The 26,048-nt window shown below is 33.2% G+C and overlaps 1 protein-coding gene and 1 long non-coding RNA gene across 5 annotated transcripts in view; one reads left to right on the top strand and one right to left on the bottom strand.

The window, feature by feature from the left end:
• Positions 1-26,048, top strand: part of LOC105475417 (semaphorin 3A) — a 539,208-nt gene that overhangs the window by 494,823 nt on the left and 18,337 nt on the right. For all 4 annotated transcript variants that reach the window (XM_011730630.3, XM_011730633.3, XM_011730632.3 and 1 more), the window contains 4 exons: positions 2,858-2,949; positions 13,617-13,658; positions 17,690-17,847; positions 21,619-21,686. In XM_011730630.3, coding sequence (XP_011728932.2) covers positions 2,858-2,949; positions 13,617-13,658; positions 17,690-17,847; positions 21,619-21,686 — 360 coding nt within the window. The remainder of the gene's footprint in view (positions 1-2,857; positions 2,950-13,616; positions 13,659-17,689; positions 17,848-21,618; positions 21,687-26,048) is intronic.
• The window catches only part of LOC139362785 (uncharacterized), a 112,008-nt gene continuing 107,393 nt past the window's right edge, over positions 21,434-26,048 (bottom strand). The window contains exons 3-4 of the long non-coding RNA XR_011622100.1: positions 24,852-24,977; positions 21,434-21,565 (exon numbers count right to left, since the gene is read on the bottom strand). This is a non-coding gene — a long non-coding RNA (uncharacterized lncRNA). The remainder of the gene's footprint in view (positions 21,566-24,851; positions 24,978-26,048) is intronic.

The raw sequence follows: 26,048 nt of genomic DNA, 5'->3' as shown, positions 1-26,048 counted from the left end.
ATAAGTGGACCCACACTGTTCAAATCCACGTTGTTCAATGTTCAAATGTATACTAAGAACTGAGGCCAGTTTCTATAGTTACCTTCAAGGTATAATTCACCTTTAATAAATAAGTAAATTACATGAATATTCTTTCATTTCAAATTTATTATCTTTTCAGACAAGCTGAGACATACTAATTTAAAATAAATTCCCTTTTCAGTGAAAAGTTGGTAAGTTTAATCAGGTAAAGCTAATGATTAGGTAAGCAATCAATATTTATAATTGCATCATAACTTTTCTGGCCAGTGGCTTTTTAGAACAAAGATATATTACTCAAGTTCTGCCTTAAATTCCCAAGACATTCAATAATAGTTTCAGAATATTAGTGCAAAATTATCTGAACTTTAAAATTACAATAATGTGAACATCGTCTAGTAAGTAAATGTTAGCAATAAAATTTTTCCAGTGTTTCTGCCATACAATGAAAAGAAAAAAAAAATTCATTAGAAAAACAACATAATTGATTCAAATAATTCTTAGATACATTTCTATGGACATTTAACAATTCATTTTACTAATTCCATAATTAGAAACAGACTTTTTCAGGTATATTTTAAGAATGAATTCCATTGTTATTATGATATATTATTTTATTTTGTTCCCTGCTCTTTTTAATAGTAATACTATTTTTGAAAGTCCTAGTTACAAATCTGATACTTGCTACTTAGGGTCAGATTCCAAGGTAATAAATTTCTAGTCTCCATTAACGCTGTTAACTGACATAAATCAATGGGGAACAGAGTGAGTGCTCCACTGAAACCTTGTATAATAACATTTATTTTCCCTTAGTGAGAAACAGAAAAAAAAAATTGCATTAACTACAGGGGAATGGCAACCATATAGTTAGTGCTTTAAAGACTTAAAGTTTTATAACAAAATTGTGAAATACTTATGTTATCAGGTGTAACAGTGTCAGGTTCTGAGCAATACATTAAAGTCCACTTTTATGAGTGAGAAAGTTTCTCTACCAAATAAAAGAATCTCAAGCAGACCCAGGGTTTCATAAAAGTCAATGAATTGCAAGTATCAATTTCTGGTTATAAATATCCTTAGAACATATAAGAAATAGTATTTCTCTCAGATAAATATTAGTTTATCATTCAACATCAAATTATAATTTCTTTTCTTTTCAGAGTAATTAAGTTTGTTCAGTCATGTCACACTTGCCTTTTCCTTCACCTCTGGCTTAAATGTATTGAGAAGTCTCTCACTGTCAAAGCAACAAAGCTTGCTTCCGGGTATTTGACCAAATAAACCTAATCATGAGCTTTTAATTCCTCTTGGACGCAACATGTCTTTAAAGGCACCAATTTCATGAGTGTGTTGACTGTCTGATGATTTGGATGTCTATCTGTCAGTACAGACCAGGGTCATCTGTCAGCAAAGTAAACTGATTACAGTAATTTTATCTTTTAACTAAGTTGCACATCATAGTATATTGATCCTAGTTGAGTAATCTGATTCAATTTGTGTGAAATTGTTTGAAATACTACTCAGTAAAACTTGATCTGGAAAAGAGATAAAGCTGTGTTTGGGTACCAGAGACCTGATCAGAGGCACTGAGTAGATTAACCTAATTTACCTTTAATCTTTAGTGTTATGAGTAGCCTAAGGTCCTGTAAATATAGAAGGATCTTCTTAAAAGTGTACTGTTTTTTGGTTTAACTTTACAAGGGATAAATTAGCAACCTTTCTTGATCTCATATAACATATCGTGTTGGTTCTCTAAAAATAGTTATCAATGAATTATTTTTCTCATATAATTTATTCTTCGTTGACAAGATTTTCTTCACAATTACTTTGTTGAACTTGATTAAAAGGAACCAATTGAGGCCAACTAGATTTGATCAAGTTTAGTCAGAACTAGAAGGCTGAAGAGTACAATTTTTGAATTTAATAAGCCCCTGTTCCTCATTCCATCAAGGAACAGGAACATACTTGTAATACTGGAAAATTAATAACTTTTAAGCCCAACTTAAAATAAGAGTGACAACCCTTGTTATTAAAACAAGTTGTCTCTTTCAAAAATGCAAATTAGAAAAACAAATAAGGTTTGAAATCTCTATAAAATGTGTTCAATATTTTTATGCTTTTGGCTTCTGAATGATAAATTTCCTTAATGCTCTAAAATGGAAAAACCAAAGTGTGCATTTTTGAAAGACCACAGCAATAAGTAATCCTAGGTGTTAACTTTGAGAAATTGGGTTATTGTCATTCATCACATAATGGCCATTGAGCCATCATTAGGAACTTCTAAGTACTAAAGACTTTTAGATGACAAGATGAGCAACCAGGGCTCTGAAGCTCTGACTACTTCCGTTGCTTGACAACATTCCTTGCATTTTTCATTTATATTGAGTCTTCATAGTAGGACCCTGATTTTGTAATAAAAGTGGAAGAACCTGTCATGACAAACTGATATTATTTTTAGGTTTTGTTTCAGAGACACCAGGCAATTAAGGAGATATTTTTAGAAATAATGAAAAGAATTGATCCAACCCAGGCAATCTCTGTAATAATTATTATATTTTTAAAAATGTATGCAGTCTCATGGTAAAACCTTCTTCAAGGCTTAACATATTTCTAAAAATTCAGTCTTTTATATTCCAAGTTTGTCTTTATAGTTTACCCTTATACTTTAACTGCAAGAAATGCATTCGAATATGTATTTTACTCGTGTTTTGACCAAAAAATAAATTAAAAAGAAGACTGATATCAAAGGTTCTTTGTCTGACAAATACATATTTCATTCATTAACACTAAACTCTGTTCAGATCTACTTAACTTGTGGTCTTCTCCCCTCTTTCTTTCAAAGATGTTGGGACCGTCCTTAAAGTAGTTTCAATTCCTAAGGAGACGTGGCATGATTTAGAAGAGGTTCTGCTGGAAGAAATGACAGTTTTTCGGGTGAGTGCTGCTTAATTTCAAGTGTCAACAAGTTCAGTTGTACGTCTTTCCCCCAGGACAGCTGCACACCAAACTTGGTATGGACAAGTAGTCTAGCATACATACCCTTCTAATTAGCTTGTCAATTAGAAAACCAGACACTAGTCAAAATAAACCTTGAAACTTTCAATGCTGGTTAAACCTAAAGATGTAAAGAAATATAGTTTTGGCTCATATTTTGTTTTCTCAATGATAAAATATATTATTTACATTTTATATTATTTATGTAAGTTACCTCAATGAACAAACTCTTCCCCACTCCTAAAATCTATTTTACACATGATAGTATAACTGAAATGATATGTAACTTCCATGAATGTACTAAAGGAAATACATTCAGAATGACAGAATAGTGAAGACATTTTAATCAATTTTTAGCTTATGTATGAATTATTTTATATTTTCTTAAAGAAATCATTTGTTAGCAAAAGAAAATTTGAGAGATCTATATCACTGACAGTAAATTTGTTATAGATTCCTAGTCTACATGCTTAAGAAACGTACAGATATTAGTCCCATTATCCTGAATCACAGACAGCCCAGGGGAGTTGTATAGGGTTGGAGGAATGGGGGTACAGGTGAGAGGGGTGTTGGGTGGGTGAAGGGAAAGAGGAGAACTGGAGTAGTCTAACATATACCACATGTCTGTTATTCCTTTTGGGAAGTCAGCTAATAGAAATAGTTTAAATTGAAGCACATCTTGAGATGATTAATGACATATGATGGAAAAATATATGCCTGTAAATGTGTTATTTGAATTTTTTGATAAAAGAATAGAGCAAACATCTGTTGAGACATTTATAACTGCAAAAACAAACAAACAAACAAACAAACAAAAAACACCAAAACCGTGTATTAGAAGAAGTTGGTAGACAGAAAAATGAGAAAATATTGCATCTAGTCTGACAACTTCAAGTGATCTCATTTAGTCTTCAGGTGTCTGTGGTAGTTTACCTATGAAATGAATGGGCTTCATTAAAATTTTCAGTTGATTCAATATTTTAATGGTAAGCAGTTTTCCCAAGATGTCTTACCCCAATACTTTCATACCTATATACAATAAGTTATTCTTCCCTCTTCAGTAGTATTTTAAAGAAAAAATGAAGTATAATATGGAAAGCTTCTAATACATAGTCATTCAACTGGCATTATAATTAACATTGAAACATATAACTGGTGAATTGTAACATAGATGTTTTATGATAACAAGCTACACAATGTTCTACTGGAAAGGGTTTAGACTCTACACTCATATCTACATGACAAATCCATTTGGAACACTTAAACCACTCCTCTGAACTTCACCATCAGTAAAACAGTGAGCATAATACCTATTTCACCAGGACACTGGAAGACTTAGAAACACTGTAAGTCATGCATCAAAGACAATAACAGGCACTTAGCTCAAAATGTCATTGCTAATATAATTTTATTATTTTAGTTTAGCTAAACTGAAAATGAGCTACATTCCCAGTAGCCTTTCCTACTAATTCTTGGTTTAAGTCTTCAAAATAATAAAATAATCATAATTCTATTATGATTTTTACAATCAGGCACATTAGCCTTATTTATTTATAATAATTTGTATGCTAAAGTATCAAAGTGATCTAATTTATCAGTTCGGTATAGAATGATGACTAATCCTTATCAATCACCATGTCCCATAGGTTACCCCAATGAACAAACACATTGGTACTTTATCTTAGAAATTAAAAACAACAACAGCTAACAACTATCCAAATGGACTCTGTTTGGCCACTATAGAGTATGTTTAGATTTAGAAAACTATACGGGCACTCAGGGGTGGATATATAAATTGCTGTCTTGTCTTTATTGTTACATGTCCAAAACCTAAAATGTCTTTTAAACCAACATGTATTAAATAAGTGAATTAATTAGTATTGATGAAAAAGTGAAATACAAGAAATTAAAGAATTTAAGGCCTTCTTCAAGGAGACGATGCTTAAAGTGAGGTGCCCAAGTATGAGAAAAATAAACTAGGAACAGTCACAAGTTATCATCCTGATTCTGCACGATATTATTCTCCAGTAGAAAACCTTTACCAACATATATTTGGAGACAAATTTTGCCACTACTGTTGTAAATGAAGTTACAGGAGACACTAAAATACGGTTATCTTAGTAATTTCTAATTTCCAGAATCTCTTACTTTTGCATTTGTCATGGTTCCTTTGCATATTTCCTTTCAGCTATAATACATTTTTAAAACAGGGTTCATTAACTAATTTCCACTGTAAATAAATGTATATTAGTAGATATGATGGGACTGGCACAATGCTAAATTCTGGTGATACAGAGATGAACACTATAAAAGTGGTCTCTGACTTCATGCAGCTCAAAGACTATGATGTGTTATCAATCTCAGTTTCTAGGACTTACTTTTCTACCTATTAATGCAATTACATTTTATTTTGTAGAATTGTGTCATATCACGACATTGTAAAAATAAGGTTATTTTTTATTATTTAATTATTTTCTGATATTATGAATTAGAATGTGCATAATTTTGCAGTGATATTGTATCTTAGTGAATTTTTATTATTTATATCTCCAGGGATTTTAAGTTTATATTTCACATCTTGGCTATGTTGTTTAGTACATTAATAAGAATTTTAATTTAAAAAGGTGTTAATTTAAACTGACCTACTAAAAGACTTTTAACAAAATTATGAAAATTATGAGATGTTGGAAATCAACAATCTTGCGAGTATAGTCATGCACTGCATAACAACATTATGGACAAGAATAAATCCCACATATGACAGTGGTCCCATAAGATTATAATGGGCCTAAAATTTCCTGTTGCCTAACATTTTCAATAGTTTACTTTCTGTTGTTATTTTACATTGTACTCCTTCTACTTATAAAAAAATTAATTATAAAACATCCTCAGGCAGATCGTTCAGGAGGTATTCCAGAACGTAGCATTGTTATTGTAGGAGATAATGTGTTATCTCCTATAATATAGAGATATCAAATATATGTGCTATTGACCCTGAGGTCCTTCATGGAGGTGAAAGACAGAGATATAGATAGATGATCCTTACCCTGTGTAGGCCTAGGCTAGTGTATGTGTTTATGTCTTCATTTTTAACAAAAGGAGTTTAAAAAGTAAAATAATAAGGCCGGGCGCGGTGGCTCAAGCCTATAATCCCAGCATTTTGGGAGGCCGAGGCGGGCGGATCACGAGGTCAGGAGATCGAGACCATCCTGGCTAACACGGTGAAACCCCGTCTCTACTAAAAAATACAAAAAAAAACTAGCCGGGCGTGGTGGCGGGCGCCTGTAGTCCCAGCTACTCCGGAGGCTGAGGCAGGAGAATGGCGTAAACTCGGGAGGCGGAGCTTGCAGTGAGCTGAGATCCGGCCACTGCACTCCAGCCTGGGCGACAAAGCGAGACTCCGTCTCAAAAAAAAAAAAAAAAAAAAAAAAAGTAAAATAATAATAACAAATTTTAAATACAATAATAGTTCATAGAACAAGAATATAAGGAAAGAAAACATGTTGGGACAGGTGTATAATATGTGTTTTAAGCTATGTGTTTTTACAAAAGAGTCAAAAAGTTTTAAAAATTCAATAGTTTATATTGTAAAAAATTTACAGAAAGCTAAGATTAATGTATTACTGAAGAAAGAAAAATGGTGACTACAAAGTCTACAGTGGTGTATAGCAATGTCCTAGGCCTTCACATTCACTCACCACTCACTGACTGACTTGACCAAAGCAACTGCCAGTCCTGCAAGCTCCATTCATGATAAATACCCTACACAGGTGTACCATTTTTAAATCTTTTCGACCATACATTTATTGTACCTTTTCTATGTTTAGATACACAAATACTATTGTATTATGATTGCCTAAAATATTCAGTACAGTAGCATGCTATACAGGTTTGTATCCTAGGAGCAACAGACTGTATCATCTAGCCTAGGTAGTAGGTAAGTGTACTTTATGATTTTTCATACAATGACAAAAATCACGTAATAATGTGTTTCTCAGAATGTATCTCTGTCATCAACCCATACATGATGGTAAAAGTATTTAATATCTATTAGATTTTTTTTTTTTTAGCTTTTTGCAGTTTCCAGAGAAATACATAACCGACTTATACCTTTGATAGCTATTAGATGACATTTGTGTAGCATTTAAGATATCATGCAGTGGCTCACGTCTGTAATTCCAGCACTTTGGGAGGCCGAGGCGGGCGAATCACGATGTCAGGAGTTCCAGACAAACCTGGCCAGGATGGTGAAACCCCATCTCTACTAAAAATGCAACAAATCGTCTGGGTGTAGTGGCGGGTGCCTGTATTTCCAGCTCCTCAGGAGACTGAGGCACAATAATAGTTTGAACCTGGGAGATGGAGATTGCAGTGAGCCAAGATTGCACCGCTGCACTCCAGCATTGGTGATGGAGTAAGACTCCATCTCAAAGAAAAAAAAAAATGTTTCATTATTATCAATCTGTAACAATTAAATGCAAATGAATACTATTGTGCTGGCATGGAAATGCTTGTTTCGGACTTTACAATTTTGGAAAGAGATTGTGCGTGAACAATATTCCTTTGATAGAAAACCATTTGAGTTCTCTTCTATAGTCTCTGCTATGCATTATTGTCATTATTATTTCTTTGGCACTCAAGTAGACAAAACATATTTGGGCAGAGTTTAGAGAAATATTTACTTTCAACATTCTATTCTATCAGGCAAAGTTCATACATATATTGTGGTCTAGCAATTGGAATATTTCACTGTCAAACTTTGTTTAATTTTACAGTGGGAAGGAAGAAAAACCCCACAACACATTAAAGCCATAGCTATATACAGTGAAATAAGCAGACAAATTTTACTGTTTCTTTGTTTCTATTTGAGCCATGTAAGGCAATCCATTTAAAATAAAATACTATAAAAAAGGTCAGGGATTATTTGACAAGGTAAATAGAAAAGTTAAAGATTTAGGGTAGTGGTAGTATCTGATATTCTTGGATTTTATTAAAGACATTTAATGATACCCAACCAGTTAATTTTACCATATTATCATCTTCACGAGACCATGTTCATTACGTGTTCTTGACAGAATGAATAACCAAACCTCATATAAATACATGAATTAAAACCAATACTACACCCATTCCCACTTTGAGGTTGGTTTCAGGAAAACACCCTGACTAATCACACATATTCCAGTGGTTTCAATTACATCCAATATACTTTTATTTGGGGTGAAATCAAATCTCGATCAGAGTATAGAAAGAAAAATATTCCTTAGTAATGAACATTTTCATTTTTGAGTAAAATTTTTAATAAGTAATAAGAGGTGAAATAAAACTGGCATTGGTATAGGACTCTAAAAATGACTTTGATTTGCTATAAAATACCCTAAATGACATTAAAGTACTAAGAAACAAGCCTAATTCCAAAAATGATTTGCAATCATAAACCTGAATTTCAATCGTATTTATTATGTGATTCTGAACACGTTAAAGTCAATTGAGCCTCAATTTTTTCGTCTGACAATAAAGACTGTGATTATAAATACTTTTAAAAAGTGTTTTGTTTTAAAATTAAGATTACTAGTAAAGGCTGGGTGCGGTGACTCATGCCTGTAATCCTGGCACTTTGGGAAGCCCAGGCGGGAGGATCACGAAGTCAGGAGTTTGACACCAGAGTGATTTTTCAATATGGTGAAACCCCGTCTCTACTACAAATACAAAAATTAGCTGAGCATGGTGGCGCATGCCTGTAGTCCCAGCTACTCAGGAGGCTGAGGCAGGAGAATCGCTTGAACCTGGGAGGTGGAGGTTTCAGTGAGCTGAGATCACACCACTGCACTCCAGCCTGGGCGACAGAGTGAAACTCCGTCTCAAAAAAAAAAAAAAAAAAAAAAGATTACTAGTAAATGGTAGCTATTGTTAACTAGTTATACAAATGAAAATCTCTTTTAAAATGCTTGAAAATTCCATACATATACCTTGTTTTATAAAAATACTCAGAAGATACAAAAGCCTAATTTATGCTGATTTCTATTTAACTAGTCAGTTTGGGATTTTCTTTCCAGTACAATCAAAGAGGGTTTAGTTTTGAAACTGAAAGTTTATATCAAGTTGCAATGCTCTTAGGACAGTGGGCTTTATTTATAGTTCTACTGAATGCATGGAATTGCAAGGCAGTTACACTGATAACACATTTTAAACCCAATTTGTGAAATACTCCATGAACAGCTGAGCAGACAAATGAAAGAGTTTAATTTTTGTTCAAATGAAAACATAATTGATACTTTCCTAACCTAGTCTATTAACTCATTCTAAAAAAGTGCCCTTGTGTTTAGCATCCAACAGGCTGTGTCAGAATCTCCTGGGATCAGCAGGTTGAAAAGCTTTGCAAGTGAGAAAGTTTAATAAGGACTAGATTAACATATCTGAAAAAAATTGTAAATTGGAGTCATAGAAAGCCTTGAAAAGATGCTAAGTTTTAATTTTAGTTTTACTTGAACACCAATTAAATGCAACTGAAACCAGTTTCATGAAAACATGCTTATGAAGCTACATCTGTTTTAAATGGAAGTCATATTCACTACCCGCTATTTCTCAGAAAAAAATCCCCATAGCTTATTTAAATGAATATCATCTTAATATATTGTCTATTAAAATTCAACCACAGACAGCATATAGTTCATCTTATTCCAAACTGTTATTAATTTCCTGGTCTAAATAATAAATAAGGTTCCTTTAATTAATGGATTCTAGAATCTTAAGAACCTTAAAATCTTAATATGACACAACGTACTAGGGTTTCTTTTATGTTTTACCATTCATAAACGAAATATTTTTTTATCTACCTTATAGATATTTGTTTTTTGTATTATTAAGGAACATGAAATGTATAAATATTAATCGCCTTCATTTTTGAAAGTACTTAGAGCTAGCTAATTTCACTTCAATTACATTAGCTGTTAATACTTCTCTGCCTAAGAAACACTTTCTTTGAAATTTCATTGTAAACTTTACGTCATAAAAGTCTTCATGAAATAAGCTCCTTAATAACCGCATGACTATTTTTCCTGTGAAATTGTTGGAATGAAAGAAGTATCTGTGGAAAATTTTCCTTACTCTTCTAAATTTTCTGTTTTGGTTATTGATTCTAATATTATACAAACCTAAATACAGTCTTCAACTTTTTTTTTTAAGGCTGAATATCCATGATACGTTGTGCCCTTAGTTTTTGAGTTGAGGCTACTAAATTCTAAAGATTATATCTCTGCATAGAAAAAGTTGATAGACATTCCTTTCTTCATAGTTGTCTTTATTATTGATGATTTTTGTGTAAAATTATTATATTTAATAATTAATATAAATCATTTAAGCTATAAAAATGGGAAACTATGGAAAATCTCTAAATTATACCATTACATTAATGTACCTCCTAAATCATTTCTTTCATTTGTGTCTCAGGCAGATTGTCTTAAATTTGTTAAGAAAATTCTGTTCTCAGCTCATCCATCAGGTTTGAAGTAGAGATTTGCAGTTCTATAGCACATAGGGAGTAATTAAAAACACAAGAGTTGGGAGGCTGAGGTGGGTGGATCACGAGGTCAGGAGATCGAGACCATCCTGGCTAACACAAGCTGAAACCCCATCTCTACTAAAAATACAAAAAAAATTTAGCAGCGCTTGGTGGTGGGTGCCTGTAAGTCCCAGTTACTTGGAAGGCTCAGGCAGGAGAATGGCGTGAACCGGTGGGGCGGAGCTTTCTGTGAGCCGAGATCGCACCACTGCACTCCAGCCTGGGCGACAGAGCGAGACTCCGTCTCAAACAAACAAACAAACAAACAAACAAAAACACAAGAGCTTACTAGGGAAGAAAAACGGCATCCAAAGGAGAGTAGAAAGGAGTAGTCAAGGAACAGTAAATATGTTAGGAGTGGCTGGAGGATGAGAAGAAGACTGTGTTAAAGGTCATTAAGGAATAATTAATAAAGAATCCCAAGGCATAATGGAATTTATTAGAGGAAGCAGTCAAGAAAGAATAAGTCGTCAATAGTAACATATAAAACAAAGTCTAATAATAGTTATGGATACAGAAAAGTGTCCTATCAGCAATACCCAGTTCATTGGTGATTTCTGCCTCTGAAGATAGTAGGCCACCTCTCTAGAATAAAAGTTAGACTCAGTGGGTTGAGCAGGGAAGGCATTGGATGAGAGATGAACAAGCAAAAGCAGTGAGTGTAGACTATTCTAAATTATTTTTGAAGAAATTCCAGCTAAGCTATAAGAAACAAAGAAAGACTTAATAGAACGGCTATCTTTATCTTAAATATAAATTAAGTGGAAGAAAGAGAGTATAGTGGGGTAAGTTGAAGAGAGGAGAGAAAGAGGAACATTGGTAAAAAATTTGTTCATTCATTTATTCATTCATGCAAATATGTATTAAGAACTTGTAAATACCAGGCATAATTCCAGGTACTAGGGATATGGCTGTGAAATAAACAGCCAAAATCTCTGTCCCAAATTGAGGGGGACAGGCAATTGGAAAGACACGTGAGATGCCTCAGCTGCCTCCTCACATCCTTTCACCTCACTTCTGATTCCTATGAGGAATCTTTTCTTTATGCCCCGGCAGGCCAAAAAACAAGCTAGAGTCACAGCTGGGGCTGTGGGAGACTTAACCCCCTGAGAGCATGGAATGTGGAATGGAATGAATAAGTACTTTTCTTGGTACAAACCTCAGTGGACAATTTGGAGAGTCATTGTCAACTATCCTTAGATTTTTTTTCTTAGTATTGACTTCCATAATACACTTTTTAATTGATTTTTTCCACCTTCTCAATCCTTAATTCTTTACTCTTGCCCCAAACCTGCAAACAAGATTTTATCTCAGATTCTGCTTTGGGAAGTGTGAAGAAACTTACAAGACAAAAAAATGAATTATATGTATCTATATAAAATTTATTGATTATTAAGGCATATTAATAATATATTATTAGATAATGTGTGTTAGATAATGTGTGTGTGTGTGTGTGTGTGTGTATATATATATATATATATAACTGGTAATAAGCACTAAAAAGAAAAACTAAAGCAAGGAAATGAGATGGAAATGTGTGTGTGTGCATGTGGGTGTGGCTGTATGTGAAAGAGAGAGAGACGAGAGAGGAAGAGAGGGAGGAGAGATCTGAATAAACACTATATGCCAAGCACATTTGTAATTTGTTTTACATGTATTAACTCATTCAGTCTTCTCACCAACCCTGTAAGAGGCACCATCTAACTTTCAAATGAGAAAACTGAATTACAAAAAGTTTACACACTTTGCCTAATACTGCATTTCTGGCCAGATTTGAATCACAATTTGAGATCTGGCAGTTTGGCTCCAGAGTCCAACTCTTCACACTTAATTTAGTAGCTTCAGTCACCTACACAGTGAGGTCTTTTAAGATCCTTCGTTCCACCTAAGCCTCTTTCTTATCAGACCTCTCAGAAACCCACAAGCAGCCTCTGTCTTCTCATCATGTTTGTCTTGAATGAAAGATACAGCCTGCAGCACAGTTCGTTGACAGTGAACCTAAAGGATGTAAACTCATGTGTTCAGTTATATAGGGTTTGGTATCTGCCTATATCAAAGAACACAATTTATTTATGCAAGCCTATACACATTCATGATAAGCTCCAGATAGAACAATTAATGAAGTGCATTGGTGAGTGTTACTTTTCTAGTTATTACTCCTCTATGTTAACCTGTTGATAGACATTAAAGAGATTATATTCTCTGGCAAAGACCTGGGTGTAAGTCCTTGCACACGAAACCGTGTTTTTCATAATAATGAAGTAATCTCATCCCACCTGAGCTCTTGTAGTCCTTGTCAACTGGAAAGTGACATACTCTCATCAGCTGTTACTGGTGTTGTTAGGAATGAGGCTGGCACTCTCAGCTAAGGCAGCATTCTCCAGTTGAACAGAACAATTTTCACAGAATACCAACATCAGAAAGGACCACTCTGAGACCATGATGAATCAAGATAAAAGCAAAACCATTTTGTAATCATGTCCACAGACAAAAACAAGAACATTGTCCAAACCACAAAAATGACCATATACACCCTATCCTGCCTATCACGAGTTATTGCTACTTCTTCACCAGTCACAGCTTTAGCCTTACTTTGTTCTTCCCTTCCAAATGATGTATGAAGACACTTAACCATAGAATTACCCCTGCTTTTTGACAACATCCAAGGTAGAACAAAGCTCTACTTCTTTGAACCCCCCCTCAATCACCTAACACAAGTCCAAAACATGTTTTTTCCAACACCTTCTCACTGTGCTCACTGCGCAGGCTCATGTTTTCCCTTATATTTTAGCAAACAATAACCCCAACTTGGTCAACTACAGGTATGTAGACTGTATGACATTGACACAATCTTATTGTCTGCTCCACATATTTGACCCTTATCTATGTAGTTTCTTTCATGTGTCTTATTTCCCAATCACATTGCTTCTTGTGGACACTGAAGTTCTCTCTCTCTGAAAACTAATAGAAGTGCCTTCAGTTAATTAACTAATAGCTGACTGTTCTAATTGACCAAACACCTCACATATTTCTTTTTCTCCTTTAGGAACCGACTACTATTTCAGCAATGGAGCTTTCCACCAAGCAGGTACTATCATTATGTATTACCATTGATATCCAATATTTTGTTAATTCTTGTGTTTCAAATAGATACATCTATTTATTTATCAAATTTCACAGATTTGTTAACAATTGTACAAAAATACAGGAGAAAACAAATATCATTCTTACAATAAGCTAGTAGATTAGAAACTGAAGATAGTTTTCATTGTCCTCATGTTTTTGATCAATCTCATCTGTGTTCTATAAACATATTTTCCAGATCATTATTTGTTATAAATTTTTACTTACAGCGTATTTTGGTCATTTTAATATAATTTACTCAATAGTCAATAATAATTTTCATCTTTTCTGATTATATATATATGTGTGTGTATGTATACACTGAAATAGCATTGTGATATTTCAGGAATAAAAAAATTATAATTGATTCTTACTTTGCAAATATAAACAAAAATGCATTTTTAGAAGCTAGCAAAATTATTCACTGGCTATATGTGTTTGGAGGACCTTGACTTCAAAGTTAATTTTACTTTTCCCGTAGTAATGTATGCTAGAGGAAACAAATTGTGCATTTAACTTTGCCTAAATATCAAAGGAAAACAAAAAAGGTCACTGCCAAATAAGTTCTAAAACTTCATGAATTCAAAGATTTAGGACAACATGTTAATAGTCTTTCTATTCATATAGAATGAATGCTTTGGCAAGACACTTCAGAAAAGTCAATTGCTTCTAAATACTGTGTAATATGTGTAAACAAATATAGTTTTAATGTCTAATAAATTATATTTTCTCCATAAATGTTACCTAGATTTTCTTCTGTCAGTATATCAATGGTAACTTTAAAAAAAAAAAAAAAGCAGAAAACAAAAACAAAAACAAAAACTAGAAAAAGCCAGAATGAAGTAGGGTATGCCTCACTTACTGGAGTAAAAACTTATTTACACAATTGTAAAGTGAGAATCATTTGGCAAATCTTATTTCTGAACCATTTACATGTTTTATCTCTGACCATACTTTATCCCTTGAACAAGACATTAAATTACTCTGCCAGTAAAATTCAGTGTGCATCCTTTCCCCACACAGACATATCAAAATAGATTGATAATCTCCAAGATATTTAGAGCAACCCAGAGAACAGATATGATTGACCTGATACTGTTATCTAACACTGCATAAGTATGTGTTCACCTGTTCTTGTAATCTAAAAATTGTTAGAGGTTGGCAAATAAATCTGGGGATTTCCAGGATGGAAGCTAGACTGGTATATTCTTTCCTGTAATGATTTTTAAAATTATTTATTTATTCTCTGCTAAGCCTCATTGCCAATCTTAATTACATTAAATCTGCATCTATTTTTGTAAACCATTTATTTCTGTTTTACATTTTTAAAGCTACTTAAAAATTACACATTAATCCAACATTTTACTGACAAAGAAAAACAATCTATCAATTTAAAATACTGTGAGAGAAGAAAGTGTCTTTTTCCTTTATTTTCCATTACTGGAGGAAATGATTTGATTTCGTTCAGATGTGACTCAATTTCATTCACGCTTATGGGCTTATGGGCATTTTTAAAGTGAGATAGTAGTTTCAAGAGAGACAAGTAGTGTTGCAAGTAATTTTCTGGATAAATGAACCCATCTCCTCCTATACCCCACACTTTGTTAAGGAGGATAGTGAGAGAGCCTGTGGTGATGTTAAATTGGGCAGAAAAAGCACATCAGGTTACTTACTAGTGACTGGTTTCTGTTCAATGGTGCCTAAAGGCTTACCCTATATTTCATGTGGATAGCATAATTATTTTTGCACTTCATTAATAATACTGCAAAATTATGGTAAAATGAACATGACATTGAGTTATAGTTACTTTTGGCATTTTATCACACTTCAGGTTTTTGTTATAATAATTTCAGTTGCCATATTTTCATTTTCTATTCTTTGCACATACTATTTCTCTGTTTTTCCCTAAAGGAATGTGACATAATTAGATATTGTTATTTAGGTAATAACACTTTTCCTATTTAAATGTCATATTCTTAAAAAAATCTATAAATATATATTTTGTTCATGCTTCTTAGAAGTTATCGGCCAAACATAGAGATCCTTTGATTGTAGGACTAACTTGATGAGTAGCTTTCCTAAACAGTTGCAAACACAATGTACGGATTGACATGTCCATATATTGAAAGTGCTTACTTTCATTAGTGTGTAAGTTCATTCTTAAAAAAGGAGGCTGTGAAAGAAAGAGGAAAGAAAGAAAGAAAGAAAGAAAGAAAGAAAGAAAGAAAGAAAGAAAGAAAGAAAGAAAGAAAGAAAGAAAGAAAGAAGGAAGGAAGGAAGGAAGGAAAGGGAGAAGGAAAGCTTAACAACACTTAATCTATTTTGCCCAAAGAATTTAACCATCATTTCCTAATTTGTCCTGGTTTACAGCAAAATTCAATACTATAATAAAAGTTGAATATAGCAAAAAATTGAGCACTTAGTAATATACACTGTAATTTCATTTTTCCATGTAGTGAAATGGAATAATAATATTAATGAAGATAAATATTTCCACAATGGTTTAGATTTTATTGTATTACATTTCCCCTTATTTACTTTGCTTGTAATAAGGTATAAGTTAGTTGGTGAGATTTAAGCAGAGAAGTATTTTCTATGTAAACACTCCCTATAACCTTAATATTTTCTTAGATTATCATAGGTACTTCAGTTCAGTCTGCATTCAATTTATCTGGTTACTTATACATGCAGTTTATAAATGAATGTCTTTGGAAATGTAATTTTATTTATGTTCATTGTTAACTATTAGAAAATGTGTAGTATTAAAAAAGCATATCATTGTTCAGAGACCGACTTTTCTAAAACTTACTTTTTATTTAGAGAAACTAAACTTATTTAGAGAAACTAAAATACACTTTTGATCTCTTTTCAATGTATACCATTACATGTTTTAGTATTTATTTAAGTTTTATTTAAGGCTTACCACAATGATTGAATCCTCTAGTGCAAGAAAAGAGAGCTATGGTACCAATGTGGAGAAATTGCAAAATAATTTTATTTCATTTTGTGCTTACATAAATTTGCAGCTAATATGCTACATTGGCTCAACTTTGTTAAAGGCATTTTAAAACTTGTACTGAAATCCTGAATTAGTAGAAAAACAATTTTTTAAATCTTCCATATTCTGGTTCTTTCAATACCACCAATTTAATTGAGAATAAATGTATTGTAGAATGTTTATCTGAATGCATACTTTAAAGACCTGTTAAACATGTTCATTTTAATAAGGAAATTAATTCTTAGAAAAATTATATGATTAGCTCAAGATCATACAGGGCGTTAATGGGCAGCGAGATCTAGAATCCAGGTACCTTCATGCTCGATCCTATGCTTCTTCCAAAACACCTCAGCTTTTGGTTTGGCAGACTGCACCAGAGTGCACTTAGTTCCTCTTTTGAAAGATGTTTTTGAAGGGTAGTTATTTAGTAGTCTTTTTAAAAGTAATCTTCCTGGAGGTAGTGCAACGCAAGACAGTTCTTGGGGTTGAGCCGAAAGATTTTTCAAATGTAAGTTTTCACCAAACTTTTGCCCCTTCCCATATCATAGGAAAGGGCACGGTCCATCACAGGCAATACAATAGGGTACTGAGAAGTCAGCAGCAATGATTCCTGCCTCTGGCCAATATGGAACACATGGTAATAAAGACATTTTGGTGTATGAGTATTATAAACAGTAAAGGTAAAAAAAGCAAACTTGCAAAGACAAAACTGTAGCTTTGAACATTACATTGGTTGGTATATTACTGTCTTCATCTTCCCTTTGTTTTACACTTAATAAAAGACATCTGTTTCAGTCAAATATTTAGAACTTGCTCTTGCTCCTTTTTAAACTGCCATCTTGTCTAGCAGGCCTTTAAAGAAATTATCAATAAAGGGACGATTTTTTAAACCCTTAATTTATCTCTGAGAAGTTATATATAAATAAACTCTTTTTTAAGAGAAAAAGAGATTTAAAAAACAAGATAATTTTTGTCACAACAGTAAATTCTTTCCACAGCAACAACTATATATTGGTTCAACAGCTGGGGTTGCCCAGCTCCCTTTACACCGGTGTGATATTTACGGGAAAGCCTGTGCTGAGTGTTGCCTCGCCCGAGACCCTTACTGTGCTTGGGATGGTTCTTCATGCTCTCGCTATTTTCCCACTGCAAAGAGGTAGGAACAATATTCAAAATAAATGAAATGTTTGCTAGTTATCCTATCTGATTCCAAGCTTGAAATAGCTTTCTTCAAATAAGTGCATCAACTTTTTCTAATGAATAAAAAGATGTGAGGGCAGAGGGAGGGGCTTGTTTTGTTTTTTTCTCTTTTCTTCAAATAGTTAAAACAATCAGGAAAAAAGTCACAGAGAAAGTCATGAACGGAATCTAGACTGAGCCTTGTCCCTTTAGACCAACATACTCTGTTTTCCAAACATGTTCTTCTATTTCTATCCAGCAACATTCTGTCTCATTTTTAAACTTTAATAAGGCAATTTATGTCTCTGGATGAACAGAAAATGATCAGAGAAAGGAATTTATTTTCCTTTATAGTCTTAGGTAATACACAGGTGCCTAATTATAAAAAGTCCAGAATAATTTATTTCTACTTTAAAAAATATTACATTTTAATATGTGATATATGTAATTTTGATTAACATCCCCAAATACGTCTATTTGTTTCAAGAAAATTTAAGTATTATGTTATTATAGTATCACCTTGCATTTGCAGTGTTTGAACTTGAAACATAAAACCATGTAGTAAAATATCTGTGCATATGCAATATATATGTATATATGTATGCATATATGTATATATGTATATACACACACATAATATATGTATACACACATATACATATATATATAATTATTATTATTATTATTATTTTTTTTTTGTGAGATGGAGTCTCGCTCTGTTACCAGGCTGGAGTGTAGTGGCACGATTTCGACTCACTCCAACTTCTGCCTCCCAGGTTCAAGCAATTCTCCCGTCTCATCCTCCCAAGTAGCTGGGACTATAGGCATGCACCACCACGCCCAGCTAATTTTTGTATTTTTAGTAGAAACAGGGTTTCACCATATTGGCCAGGATGGTCTCGATCTCCTGACCTAGTGATCCACCCGCCTTAGCCTTTGGGAGGGATTACAGGGATTACGTCGTGTGCAACCGTGCCCGGCATATATATACATATATATCTCTTAAATATACTCTTGATAATATTTAAAAGTATTTTTTGGACGTGATTGAATAAAAGTTGCTAAGATAACTCTTCCTTCATTTGCCTTCATTTGACAAAATAGCCCTTTCAACAGCGTATCCTTTACTACTCACTGAAGGATGTCTTTCTCTATCATTACTTAGCAGGGTTTAGGAAATGAGAATGGTGGACGAAATTAACATACAGTATCTCGTTAATATGAGCCCAAAGATTAACAGCATGTATATCAACCTATTAAAACATAAAATGAAAACCAGCTTTATGAAACCTCTGCTTTATTATAGCTATTTTATTCAAAGAAGTCATGAATGTAGATTTTCATAGCTAATGAAGTATGTCCTACAACATTTGTATCAGCTTGAATATTTGGTAAAATATTTAACCAAAGAAATGGCCCTAATGCCTACTTAAATCTTCTGATTACACACTTTAGATAACATTGACTGAGTGTAGAAAAATCTACAATTTAGTCTGTTACATAATCAGTCCAATGGATTAAAACACAGTATCCTGTTAATAATATTAAATCTATAGGCAGTATTATATCATATAAGAAATACAATTATTAAACCTTCAACATTCAGAATTGAGGTAACATGTTTGTATTACTTTTATATAAACATTCATTTTGTTGAAATTTCAAATTTAAAATAAAACTTACTGTGGAGATAATGTCTGTTGATTAAAGAAACTGTAGGTAATTTAAGGAGTAGTGATATGCAGTCTTTACAGCAGTGAAATTAAATTTTTTAAGATTAAAAGTTAATGCTTCTCAAAAACGTTTTACTCTAGGTGGCTTTTATTTTACTTAAAAATGTGGAATTCAGTCTGACGTCGTGGCTCACACCTGTAATCCCAGCACTTTAGGAGGCCGAGGCAGGCGGGTCACAATGTCAGGAGTTTGAGACCAACCTGGCCAGCATGGTGAAACCCTGTCTCTACTAAAAATACAAAAATTAGCCATATGTGGTGGCGGGTGCCTGTAATCCCAGCTATTTGGGAGGCTGAGGCAGAATAATTGCTTGAACTTGGAGGCAGAGGTTGGAGTGAACTGAGATTGCATCACTGCACACTCCAGCCTGGGCGACAGAGCAAGACTGTTTCAAAAAAAAAAAAAAAAAGTGGAATTCGTGTTTGAACTAAAATGAGTATTATTTCTTCTTCATGAGAAAGTTTATAATATTATATAATTTAGTAATAATCTATTTGAATTTTAAGCTTTTCTTAATAAGGAAAGAGATAAAAAGAAAATCATAAACACATCTATAATAAGTTAAAACCTATATGTTATTACATATTTAAAAAGTATTTATTGTATACCTACAATTCAAGATTGAAGGAATTTTCATTAGCACATTTTTGTTATGCCTTACAGATTTTACTTAATCCAATTTCATGAGTGACACTCTGTCTTTAAAAAGGATGTTTAGAAGCCTCATGATTTGTATATTCTTTGTGATGGCATTTTTCAAAAGCTTAAATGGCAGTGAAAAATGCCTTCCCAAATGCTTTGTGGTTTGTGTTTCACAAGTTCTCTTGTTGGCTCAATTTTGAAATGTGCAACATCTGTTTGATTGTTTCACTAATTCTACAAATAGAAATCTATAAATACTTTAGACTTCTAAATTTATGAATACAGTAACAAATTCCATATTTGCAATTCTCAATGGACTTTGTGAGAGCTCTTTTTAGGGATGGTAACTAATTTTGCAGCAAAACAATACCCATTAAAATAGCAGCAGCAAACAGTTGGGCAAGTGTCCCCCAATCTTTTCCAGTCTGTTACACATAGCCAGTCTCCATTTTTAGCCTCTTCCTGGAACTTCACATCTTTTTTGCACCACAATGACTAGAGCCTACCTCCTCCTTCCCAGGCAACCATTAGCAAAACATAGAGAAAGGAAACTCACGATGTGCTGCAGCTCACATGTGATCTGAGGGTAGAATGTAGAAGAAATTGTTTTTTATAAGCAAACTTTGCTTTTCTCTTAAATGTAAGTTCATTTATTCTCTCTTTCATTCCTCTGGCAAGAGGAGGCCTTGCCTTTAAGTTCAACATTTATTGTTGCTTTTATTCACTTCACAGTTAAATTGGTTTGCAATCATAGCTGTATGATCATAAAAGAAACGGTTTTAAAAAAGAACAGGTCGATACAACAACCAAGAAAAGAAATTTTAAAACTAGCTTAAAAATATAATTTCTAGTCTTAATATTATAAAATTCAACAAAAGTCTATTTAAGGAATTATTATAAGCATTCAGAGAAAGAGAATATTCATGTGAATTATAATTTTCAAGCTTATTTCTTCATTAATAATCAGAAAAAGTTTAATTTCTTTTATTGAAAAAAATTGATTATTATTTCAAATGTTGTGCTTTTTCCACAGAAGTTAAGCCTTGAGTTTCTAGACATTAGATTGTTATTGATTGACATCTGGTCATGAAAAAGCCATGAATTCTCTGTTATCACTATTTTAAAGACTTTTAATATGTTGTTAGTACATTTGGATCTTGTTTCCCATTTTGATTATCTTGGAGACTGCTCTTACAGGTATAATGAACTGTTTTAAAAAAAAGTCTTTTGGTTGGATGTAGATTCATCTCTTCCTGTAAGTTCCTAGAGTCTATGATATCTATATTTTTTAAATTTTTCTTCATTCTTATGACAAATTCCTAAAATGGAAAAATAAGGATACAATAAGACCTTTTAAATGCAATTGTTTCAGACGCACAAGACGACAAGATATAAGAAATGGAGACCCACTGACTCACTGTTCCGACTTACAACACCACGGTAAGTCACATTTTTCATTTTTCAACCTGCTAAGACCAGGCTAAAATCCTAAGTAATAATGCATATTCACGCACATGCATGCAATGTATGCATCTCTCCCGGAATACTTAAAGAAATGCAGCCGAAGAGAAATAAAATCTTACAGAAAGTAAATGCTAAAGAACACAAAACATTGGCCGGGCGCGGTGGCTCAAGCCTGTAATCCCAGCACCTTGGGAGGCCGAGACGGGCGGATCACGAGGTCAGGAAATCGAGACCAACCTGGCTAACACGGTGAAACCCTGTCTCTACTAAAAAATACAAAAAATTAGCCGGGCGTGGTGGCGGGCGCCTGTAGTCCCAGTCACTTAGGAGGCTGAGGCAGGAGAATGGCATAAACCCGGGAGGCAGAGGTTGCAGTGAGCTGAGATCCGGCCATTGCACTCCAGCCCGGGCGATAGAGCAAGACTCCGTCTCAAAAAAAAAAAAAAAAAAAAAAGAACACAAAACACTGAATTACGTTTTATTATCATGAATTTTGTTTTATTATGATGATAAATTCAAAATTTTAGATGCTTACAAGGTTTAAAGCTCAACTTTCTTATATTAACAACAAGAAGCCATGTGCAAGTACTTCATTTTGCATATAGTAGCAACCTGAGATGAGTAGGCAATGGAAATTTTCATTAAAATATACCAAAGAAAAAACTATAGTCTTAAAATATGCCTTACAAATGATTCTTTTCTATGCTCATGATATAAATCTAATATATCATTATTGGGCATTCTAGTCAAGCAGAAGATAATGTGGGTATCCTTACACTGAATTACTAGTTGGGTACTCCCTTACACTGGGCCTTTTATACCAAATTCATTTTTTGCTTCCTAAAAGATGTCAAAGCATATTTAATGTCGAAATTGCTTAGTAAATGCAGAAACATCAACCAACCTTCACTTAAAATGGAGTAAAATTGTAATGATGCCCCACTTTCCATAATTCAAACATTATGCCATATTATTATGGAAATAATAATGAGGTTATGCTTCCCTCTGCTGGGGAAACTTATCAATAACAATACTGCTAATGAACATAGTTAAAAATGGCTGAAATGTACAATGTAAACATTGTCACTTAACATAATTATTCTATTAATTTTTTGATGCCATTTATTCTAAAAGTAGTTAATATTTATCAATTAACTTTTCTTTGATTTACTAATTCTATGTGTGGAATATTCCTGTTTATGAATTTTAAGAAAACATTACCATACATAGCACCCCAGCATACATTCCAAAACTTACTTTCTAAAATTCAGATCCCCTGTGGCATAAGCTGGATGGGTTGGTATTTGATTTTTGAATGCTCACAGGATTGTTTGGGGAATCCTAATACCAGGAGACAGGTAACCACGAATGAAGCCAGTGTTTCGGAACCACTTTGCTTGCAAATTTTCTCACCAGGGACTTTCCTATCTGTGATTATCTTCACTATACATAAGAAAGATACCACAAAACTGGAGTAAATGTTATGACTGTCCCTGCATTAGTATGGCTCATTTATTGAACGCTTTCCTTAATTTTTTTCAAATGGCATATTTAAATCAGATCATAAAATATTTGCTAGTCTTTCATTAATCTATTTCATGGGAAAATATTGAATTATGATCAGCACCATTCCAGCAATGTAGTATTTTGAAATATTAATTCATTACACTAAATAATCTATTTGCCTTTATGTGGAGAGTTAATGATAACTACTGGAAGTAAAAGAATCAAGAAAATGTAACTGAATCAATCAGACATTAATCTCCATGTCAAAATGAAACATTATTTTGCTCATTGTATATTTCTAGGTTTATATCGATATAACATTATGAGTATTGTAGATAACAAATATTTGTTGAATGAATGATCCAAAAATTTCAAGTTATAATCTAGATACTTGTATTGGTACTTTTGTTTTTCAGTAGAGATTTGAACTAATTGCACTTATTGATTTTTGTAAAAAATACCTTATGTCATTCATTAACATGTAAGGTTAATATAATGTTATTATTAACACCATTATATTCAAGAACAAAATCTCTCTTAGGAAGCATCATTATGAACTTATCAATTAGCTAATGAATATTGATTATATGCCATCATGTGTAGGACATTATGCTGTTTTGAAAATTGTTAGAGATTATATGCATATATAATCTTAATGGCACATTCATTTGTTTAGGGATCCCTTTATAGATTCAGCTTGTATTTCAAAATTATATTAATGCTAGAGTTATGAGTGTAAATATATACAAGGAAAAATGGACCAAAGGAATTTTTATGAAAAATAAGACTGTGGATACATAAATATTTTTGACTGTTGAATGACTGGGGTTTGGAGAGTGTTTCAGATATTAAAGATGTGTTTTGATAAAATTAGAGTGGTTAAAGACTATTAAAATTTGGCATAGAGAATGGCTTAGCTACAAGAAGAAAGAAGTAAAGTGAGTGTAAATAAATTTCTCTCCTGATTCTTATGTCAGAATGCATACTGGAGAGAGAAAAGAAAGTGCTACTGTTTAATGTTACAGGGTCTTTTGGGGGAGGGTTGTGGTAAACAACTCTAGATGTTTGTGATATCTGGGAGGAAAGGGTAAACTAGCCCAACAAGCCCTGCAGCCATAAAACATTCCTTTTTTGAATGCCTCTTTTTCCCTTGTCTGCTTGTTTTGATAACTGACCACACATAAACCATATACACCATAGATTACACTAAATTTCAAATATTTGGAAACTAAGGCAGGCATTCCCATTTGGCCAGGCTGAGCCTTACCGTTAGGAATCAATGATTATTTTGGAATAGTTGACGTCAGTATTTGAAAGTAAAATGAGCAAAAATCTGGAACCCAGCCTTATTAAATCATGTATGTTGCCTTGCTAATATCAATTATCTCATCGAATAAAATATATGTGCTCATGTGGAAACATGTAAAAATATGAGATATTTTCACAGAAAGCTGGTAAACAACATGGAGCCAAATTACATACTTCAGGATGATCAGTTCCAGCTGTAATGGTAAACACATTCTGTAACACTCTATAGTTTACACATCCAGAGGTTTTAATAGAGAGACTGTATACAAAATAACTCAGAAGTAAGGTGGAAGAAATTTCACTTTAGATGAAACATTTAACACTCACTTGGCACTCTGCTCCCTTATATGTAAAGTGGTCCAAGTGGTGAACTAGGCCAGGTGAAACAGAAAAATCCAGCTACACCTCCTCCTGATCCCAGGATACTCTCCTCTGTTGCTGGTGGCTGGTCACCTAGGGTAGATTTTAGTATCAAATCTTAATATACGTGTGCTGGCAACTCTTGTCTTCCCACTCACACCTCAAACAGGATGCTACAGAGGAATCTCAGGTTGTTTCCAATCTGTTCTCCTCCCTAAAATAATTGTTGTGTACAAAATTGGAGCTCACCTGACCTTGTACTCAAGAAAATGACTGATCAAGGCAATTTACCTATAAACTACTTCCCATTTTCTTTCTCACTAAGAATGGGCCATATTATGATTACATGTCCAGAAAGGAAAAAAAAAATTACACCATCAGTACTAATTTTTTTAACCATACCATCATGTTAGATTTCTGAATCTTTGAAATACTTTATGTCCTATCTTCTAGTCTAATGGTATGACTGAATTTCACTTTCTAATATTTTTGCATGCATGCATTACCTTTCTGACACCTCAAAGTAATATGTCCACAGAATTCAATCTTCTTAATTATCTCCTAAACTGTCCATCTCAATTATATCTTGGTTGGCATCAGAATCATTCCAGAATTTCATAAAATGTCTTTGGCAGTGCCATCTTTATGATCTGCAGAACTGTAAAGTTAGTATTTTGGAGCAGTGCTATTATAATCTGTGCCTTAGCCTCCTCCAGTGATGAATCTGAGCATTTAGCCCCAAGAGGAGCTTCAAGATTTGATAGATGAGCATGATGTCAGCCTTAAAAATAATCCCTACCTTTAATAAATTATCAAATTTCATCAAATCTCAGATGATATAATATAAAATATACCATTCTTTTATGTACTTTTAAGAAAAAAAAAAACTGCTGAAGATGGTCAGTCTGCCAGATGATCCCAGCATCAAACTGGGACACCAAATGACTCAAGACTAGTCTAAAGGAGAAATAAACTCTTATTCAGATGATAATAGCAAGGAAAATTGTCTGTTTCAATCATAATCATGTCTGGTTGGAAAGAGATTAAAAAATACTCCTTGAACTACAAGGTGGTATTTATGAAGACTTACTTTCTGAATTCACACAAACAGAATGGACCCAAATTTCAGACAGAGACTTTAATTTAAAGAGGTATCATGTCAGT

The sequence above is a fragment of the Macaca nemestrina genome, chromosome 4, assembly GCF_043159975.1.
Source record: "Macaca nemestrina isolate mMacNem1 chromosome 4, mMacNem.hap1, whole genome shotgun sequence".
In the NCBI taxonomy this organism is placed as follows: domain Eukaryota; kingdom Metazoa; phylum Chordata; class Mammalia; order Primates; family Cercopithecidae; genus Macaca; species Macaca nemestrina.
The sequence above is the reverse complement of the archived record's forward strand: the minus strand, read 5'-3'. Positions and strand labels throughout refer to the sequence as shown.